This window comes from Natator depressus, chromosome 2, assembly GCF_965152275.1.
Source record: "Natator depressus isolate rNatDep1 chromosome 2, rNatDep2.hap1, whole genome shotgun sequence".
Classification (NCBI taxonomy): Eukaryota; Metazoa; Chordata; order Testudines; family Cheloniidae; genus Natator; species Natator depressus.
Window position 1 is genome coordinate 90100132 of NC_134235.1, and position 8395 is coordinate 90108526.

General features: G+C 39.6%; 1 protein-coding gene across 1 annotated transcript; it reads left to right on the forward strand.

Moving 5' to 3' along the window:
* Positions 1-2780: 2780 nt before the first annotated feature.
* Positions 2781-7498, forward strand: MC5R (melanocortin 5 receptor). The gene is made up of 2 exons (XM_074943136.1): positions 2781-2949; positions 3890-7498. The coding sequence occupies exon 2, from the start codon at positions 3973-3975 to the stop codon at positions 4948-4950; it is 978 nt and encodes a 325-aa protein (XP_074799237.1). The 5' UTR covers positions 2781-2949; positions 3890-3972; the 3' UTR covers positions 4951-7498.
* The last annotated feature ends 897 nt before the right edge of the window (positions 7499-8395 follow it).

An 8395-nucleotide genomic window follows, 5' to 3' on the forward strand; every position in this document is an offset into this window, starting at 1 on the left:
AGAGAAAAGGAGTACTTGTGGCACCTTAGAGATTAACAAATTTATTTGAGCATAAACTTTCGTGAGCTACAGCTCACTTCATCGGATCCGAGCTCAATAAATAAATTTGTTAGTCTCTAAGGTGCCACAAATACTCCTTTTCTTTTTGAGGATATAGACTAACATGGCTGCTACTCTGAAACTGTTGAGAGAGAATGATTTGTCTTTCTTTTATCATAGAGTGAGTGGAGCAGTTGTAAGGGCTAGATTCTCTTCTTAGACAATTTTTTCATGCTTTCTTGCCATCTAATCCAGGGCAGAAGTTGGGCCTAACACTATAAATTGTGCCATGTAGACACAACCAGATGTAGGGAGTGGTGCAGAAATGACACTGCTCCATGGAAAGCAACTGTACCTCAAAGGCACCATGCTTCCCAGGGCCCCATAGATGTTCTGGGGTGTGTGTCTGAAATTTGGGACACACCTTTTTGTGCAGCATACCTTTCCATATGCAGCCACACAGCTGGCTAGTGCATGAGGGAGGAGAAAAGGGAGTCCTGGTTCTGCCTGCTTCTTCCTTTCCACATGTTTCCAGAGAGAAGATTATGAGGTGCAACACCCATGCAGGGGATCTGATTCTGGGGAGGTGTGACATGGCGTTTGCAACGCAAGAAGCTGGTCAAATCTTATTTCCCCCAGTCCAGTTCTAGATTTCAAACACCAGTTCAAGAGTCATCAGATCTGCTGCCCAGTAGAAAAATAGACTTTTGCAAAATTCAGGCCTATTAGCAGGATTAGATTTCAAACATCCTCCAAAGTTTAAGGGTGTTTAAATCTGGAGTCTTGGTTCAGCTCCAGTTTCCAGCAAACACTTTTCATGTAGAATAGGGTGTTTAACATTATTGCTATTTCTTGTTGGTTGTTTATACAGGACTGAAAGTGTACGTGGCACTTTAGAGTGGCAGAGGTGGTAAGGTGCCTGCCCAGATAAGTTTGCCATCTCACTCAGATGGATACAATGCAGGAAATGTTTTACTTGGAGTACTTACGAGTTCTCGTTCTATTAGAGAATGACTGGGAGATTATGTGGATGTAAATGCTGCTTATTTTGCTGTTCTGATTAAGTTCATTAGTAGTATTAACTATTATTGTATAATAAATATCTCACATGCATTTTTGTGTCTTGAAGGAATCTAAGGGACAAGCCCCTGCCCTGTGTGGATTTGCTAGTGGGAGCAGCACTTAGTTGTAGAGAGGGGGAGTCAGTTCTCCTGCATGCTACAGATAGATCTACAGGTCAGTATTTAATGTTGGATAGGGGTGTGATTTTTTTAATAACATTTTTATACACTAGTAAAAGCCCTAGTGTAGACATGGTTATACCAGCAAAAGCTTTTGCTGGTATAGCTTAGTTCGGTCAGGGAACTGGTGAACTCTACTGATAGAATCACTCTTTTGCCAGTATAAGCTGCATCCCACTAGAAGGGTTTGCCAGTATAGCTGTCCCTGTATGACTACAACGGCAAACCTTGTCTAGCACAGACTAGACATTTTCTAGTGGAACGTTTTTCATCTTCACTAATGCTGGTTTGTTGAAATCAAAATGTCCTGGGTGACCATGCCAATTCTGACAAAATTCAGGAATAAGCCAGGCAGGTTTCCAGTGTATCCCTGCCTGCCAGGCTGATTTCAAAACCTGCCTTGTTTCCTTTTAGCTCTCCTGCCTGGCTTCTCAGCAGCCTGACTGGAATGGGGAGCCTGGAAGCCTGCGAGCCCTGGTTTATGGCTCTTAGGCAGACCAGGCTCCCAGGTCTTTCAAGGTCCCCAGCTTCAGAGTAGCCTGGCAGGTCGGCTCCCAAGGCTCCCAGCTCCTCAGCAGCCCAGAAGCCCTGGGAGCTCCCTCTCCCAGACGCCTCAAGCTATGGGTTGTCAGGGCTCTGGGCAGCTTGGGAAGCCATAGAAAGGTTGAAATGAAATGTGTTGACTTCTGGGAACTGCTAAATTTAGACCTGCAGCCTGAGCCCTGTGAGCCTAAGTCAACTGATCCAGGCTCTGAGACTTGGTTTTTCTGTGCAGTGTCAACATACCCTTAGTCACAAACCTGACCCACCACTCTACATTTCATGCACAGGACAGAGTTCCTGCCTAGCCTAGGTCATCCTGTCCTGCCCTTGTGGGCTAGTTTCTGCTAATGCCCATCTGGCACTCCTCCATTTGATCCCCCAGCTTGGAGGGGATCCTACTAGTAAAGGAAGGCTTAGTGTGTTCTTCTTTTATTTCTTTTTGCAGTTCTGTTTAAAGACAGTGTGGCTCTTTGTCTGTTGAAGATCAAGTGCCACTGACAGTGCATATAAGGCAAATGGTAGGTGTTAATAAAAATAAATAAATAAATAAAAGCTACCACAAAGTTCTGTTATTGTGCTCTCACCAATTTTAGATCGATGAATTCAGTGGAGACTTGTTTTCAATCAATACTAAAAATAATAGGGAAAGAAAAATAGAACAAGTGCATAAGTGTAAGAAAACAAGCCAAGCAAACATGCCAGTTATTTACCATTATATATATATATATATATATATATATATAAAAAGTTTGAGAGTGAATTCTGGATCACAAACAACTGCCAATAAAAAAATAAAAGTTGAAGTGCTCTACAAGTGTGAGCCACTAGGTGGTGGTAAAAACCCAAGCCTTCAGTAATGAAATATTTGGGAAGAGAAGTTGGAGGCAAAGAAGGGGGTAGAGGAGGAGTCAGAGATTGAGCACTGAAGTCATTAACTCTCTGAGACTATATAAGGACAGTTGCAGGGTAAGTAGTTTATACCTGGGCAGCCTTGGCTCTATGAATTTGAACATTCTTTTTTCATTTAGCCCTTGAGGATGGACAGGCAGGAGAGCTGAAACTTGTGACAGCTAGAGGGAAAGAATACAGGATATGAAGAGAAACAGGATCTGAAGGAACAGTCCTGGTAAATAAGTACAACTGCTTCTTAATTGTATAGGAAATGTTACCTTTTAAAATGGAGAGTAGTTTATCTTAAAAACCTTTGAATTTTATTTGCACTGACTGACAGCAAGCTAAATATGTTCTGCTTATTAGGAATTTTATTGCTTATGACATTCCTCTCAAAATATTCTCATTAGCAGGAAAAAAATCCTTGATTAAAATACCCATAATTTGAATAGAATACCTGTGGCTTTCCTGACAGAAATTCCCTTGTGATTTTAGTGGGCAAGTTAAAATATTTAAATCTTAATTACAAGAGAATAAAACAATGTGAAACCTGAAATATATAGATTTGTCTTTTTTAATGGTTTAAAACAGTATTATTAAGCTGAGCATGTTAGTTTGGAGCAGATAAGCTGTTTATATCACAAGTTATGCAAATTTAAGAAGTACAAAGGTCAGGAAAAATATTTCAATCTTTTGCTTAAAAGGCTCAGTCATTAATTCTTTCAGGAATTCAAATTTTATCTAAGTATGATCAGATGAGAGGATACAGTCTGATCTCAGTTATGAATAGTGCATTCATATGGGTTTTAAGGCTGCCAGGATTGAGACACCCGTCAGATACTATTTGTTGTTCTGTAGGAATTTAGCTGAAAATGTTCAGTGTTCACCAGAATTTCCAGATAAAATGTGCTAGCTTCAGGGAAAGACAATCAACACTGGAGAAAGAAAAAAGAAGGGGAATAAATCTCTCTATTAGTTTGTGATTTGAATTTCCCTCTGGAAGAATAGCTGGAAAAGCTCTGTGAATCTATGACAGGTTAACTTAGAATAAATATAGAATGTGGAGCAGTCATGGGCTGGATATACTGAGTTAAATAGAAATATTTTATTCCATTTGATATTTGCTTTGTCAATTCCTTCCTGTTTTTGTCTTGTTGTCATATTTTTTTTGGCAGGGATTCTTGCCTTTCTGGAAAATGCATTTACCACCTTGCTTTACAAGTCCTTTGGAAAGAAGAGAGCATATTTGCCTCCAGAGATGAACTCATCCTATCAGCTACACATTCCAGAACTTAACTTGAGTACTTTTGGCAGCAACTTTACGGTGCCTACTGTCAAGAACAAGTCGTCACCATGTGAGCAAGTGGTCATAGCAGTGGAGGTGTTTCTAATCCTGGGCATTATAAGCCTCCTTGAAAATATCTTGGTCATCTGTGCAATAGTTAAGAACAAGAACTTGCACTCGCCTATGTATTTCTTTGTGTGCAGTTTAGCAGTAGCTGACATGCTGGTCAGTGTTTCTAACGCTTGGGAGACCATAACCATATATTTAATAAACAATAAGCATCTAATTATTGAAGATGCTTTTGTACAACATATAGACAATGTTTTTGATTCAATGATCTGCATATCTGTGGTGGCTTCCATGTGCAGTTTGCTGGCTATAGCAGTAGACAGGTATGTCACAATTTTCTACGCCCTGCGTTATCACAACATCATGACAGTGAAAAGATCAGGGCTTATCATTGCATGCATATGGACATTTTGCACTGGCTGTGGCATTATCTTCATTCTTTATTATGAATCAACTTACGTTATCATTTGTCTCATCACAATGTTTTTCACCATGTTATTCCTCATGGTCTCTCTGTACATACATATGTTCCTCCTGGCTCGTACTCATGTCAAGAGAATAGCTGCTTTGCCTGGATACAATTCTGTCCATCAAAGGACCAGCATGAAGGGGGCCATCACTCTGACCATGCTACTAGGCATCTTCATTGTTTGTTGGGCTCCATTTTTTCTCCACCTCATCCTGATGATTTCTTGCCCTCAGAACCTCTACTGTGTTTGCTTTATGTCTCACTTCAACATGTACCTCATCCTCATCATGTGTAACTCAGTGATCGATCCCTTGATCTACGCCTTTCGTAGCCAGGAAATGCGGAAGACCTTCAAAGAGATTATTTGTTGCGATAGCCTGAGAACGGCCTGTGGGTTGCCGAGCAAGTATTAGGAAAATGCATTTTTGAATGCGGAAACCAAGATGCAACATTACTATTTATCAGGAAAATCATGCATCAAAATTGTTAGCATCTTCTTTCCCTATTTCTGCTGAAGGGACTATAAAATGTCTTTCCACCTTATACTTGTAATGAGGATCATATTTTTATGGAAATTAGAAAGCTGTTTTTCTAGTTTGATGTTATTTGGTCTATTTTCCCCTCCATACACACCTATAACTCTAACTGGCATTAATAGGAGTTAGCATATGCATGTAAATCAAGAGAATAATAGAACACTTGGGGCCAGATTCAAGCCAGGTATCTTATAAAAGTAACAGTAATTTCATCCTTCCACCCCTTTGATTTTTACGGGCAGAGTGCATAAATATGTACATGTGGGTAGGATATCCCTATTTACCTCACTGCCAAATGCAGTAAGCATTAACTAACACACAACCAATAGTTGGGTTTCTAGTTACATTTTCTTTGGGTACAACAAGGCTCATTGTGGCTGTCCGGTGCGAGAATGGACAGGTTTCCTGTCAATTTCTCCATTGCCATAAAACCAGAAGAATAACTGTGATTAGCATGAAGTGAAAAATATAATCTGTAAACTTCAGCATTCATATGCCTCAACCAACACAATTATGAACAAGAATTTATATATGTATATACACACACACATTTTTGTATCCCAATCATGATTGTTGCAGTCACAAAATACATACTGCACAAGAGGTCAATGTAATTGCAACATTTCCCAGTATTGAGCATAGTATTTTGCGGCACTTGTCTGTATTTGTTCCAGTGTTCCTATTACTGTATATCTAGGCAAAGGTGTACCACATGCTGGTTTTAAGGCTGCAGTGGTTCATCTTAAAGGCAGCGCAGATATCGTTTTTTCTGGGCCCTGAAATGAGTACAGCATCTTTGGCTTCAAGGTAGACAAAGGTAACCCATGTAACATTTTATGGAGGGGGTTTGGCCAATGAGCATGTCAGACACAGCAGGAAGATTGTCAGGTGCGGGTGGCTTTGGGGCACTTATTATTGAAGAAATTACAGCGTACATCTTTCACGATGGGTATTACACAAAGCAGGGATGGTTGTCAAGGCATGCTGCGGGTAGGCTGTCAGCAAAAGATGGCTCCCAGGAACATGGGAGAATGTGCAACATGTTTATATAGGCCTAAGCCAGCATCTGATATGCTTTTCTCTCTACCGAGAGGCTGCCATTTTCATAAAATACAGCAACCCTCTTATATTTTGTATGAGCAATTTGCATCCTGTTGTGTTCTCTCCAATATTATCTTTTGTAATAGTTATGTAATGTGAAGAATATTGGATTTGGTCACAGAGGAAGAAAGTACAATCAATTAGCCACAAAATATTCTAATTTCTCTTCCAAGGAATGATACAGATGTCTACAGAATGTCCTCCCAAATGCTGGATTTTTGCATTTAGATATAAAATATATAAAAACTCATAGAGGAAACAGTTTCATACTGATTACACATCTGAAATGCAAGTTAGCTCACAAGAGTAAATTATTCCTTTCCAAAGTCAAGAGGTTACTCTCGTTAAATTGTCTCCAGTGAACCTGTTTCAAGGCCTTAACCAAAGCCCATTAAAGCCAGAGGAAAGACTCCCATTATCCCAACTGGTTTTAGATTAGGTCCTGAGATCGTAGCATATTGTAGAAAAAAATCTTGGCTGTTTTATTATAAATGTCAATTTTTTTTCTCCAAACTCAGCACCTTATGCAGAGCTAACCTCAAAAACACAGAAATCCAGAGATCCACACTGTTAGGAGGACAGCTGAATATCTTCATGCCTACATTTTCAATGTGGAGGTTTGTGGTATTATGATAGGCTATTATCAGCCTTCCTGACTTGTACCTTTTTCTTGCTCTGCAGTGGAGATTGGATGGTAAAGCTTTGGACTTGTGTTTGGAAAGTAGACAAGTTTACAAAATGAGGGCCATATACTGCCCTTGATCTGCATTCTCAGCTCCCATTTACGTGAATGGGCATTTCACTCACAGTTGAGAGACCTGAGTACAGAATTTTAGTACACCAATTGTATTAGGAACCCACCAATACTTGAGGGGCCAGATTCTTCCCTCAGTTACACCTGAGAATGGGATTTTACATTGGCAGAATTTTGCTTTAAGGTGAAGTTCACTCCAGTGCAGAGTTCACCACTTAAATCCCACTTTAAGTAGCATGGATAGCCACTCTGCACTGGGGTGAATTTCACTCTAGCTAGGGTGAAAATGAGACAGTACCCTTAATTTCCAGCAACATAATTAAAGGCACAACATGTCTTCAAATCACTATGTAAATAAACCATGAAATCCTCATTAGGTAATTCAGTTTGAAGATATATATGTGTATATGTATATGAGGTCATATTGTAAATAATTGTAAATCCGTAAATAGGAAACCAGTGCTGTAAAAGCTAAGGATATTTTCTTGAATTGTACATTACCTCATATTTTTTTTTGCTCTGGAATTTTATTTGATGTTAAAAAGATAAGTATCTGAGGTAATTATTAAAGTGGACGGTTGGAAAACCCATCTGTTGTTGAATATTCATTGTAATGTAGTCTCTAGAGTTTATTTGGAAAATTGTCGGTATTTTTGGGGTGTTACTTCAAGTGGTAAATTGCAAACAGAATTCCTGGGGAAGGGAATATTACACGCCAGGATTTCATGTTTCAGTTTAAACTGGTATTTAGTGATGAAAGCCTTATAAAAGAAGTTACGGACTAACCAAGAGATATTTAAATGTATTTATTTGCTCCTGCAGCTGTTGACATCATCTTCTTTACCCATCATTGTCAGCTTTACATGGGGAAGGGGGAGCTCTGGCATGACACTGGTTGCACAGGGTGGAAACTGCTCCCATCTGTATGGAAAAATATGCCACAATAGTGGCCCTGATTCCCTGTTCTGTCACACCAGTTTCAGTGGAATCATGCCAGTGTAACTAGTATAACAGAGTGGCAAATTAGGCCCAGTGTTTATTGGTCATCGTGATTCACACTATTAAAACTAATGCTAAATAAATGAATACATAGATACCACCATACATACGCCTCATATTCAACAACTGAATGAAAACAAATGTACTATGTTTCTGTTTTTACTAGAATCTGATGAGGAAAAAAAGTGGGTATTCTGATTGTTTCTGGCAGTCGTCATTATTGAGTTTTTAATTAAAGTAGGAACCTTCATGCCAGTAGCCTCAAGAGAAAACCACAAGAAAATTAGCCACTGGGTTCTGCTCTCAGCAGCCCACCAATCCATGATACCACCCTTGCTCATGCTGTCATACAGTTGTGTTTCAACAGAGGGTCTGTCCACCAGGAAGGCACATGCATAATGACTCTGTAATAGAGCTGAATGTTAACCAAGAAAAACAGCCCTACCTTTGAAGGGCATATTTGATCAC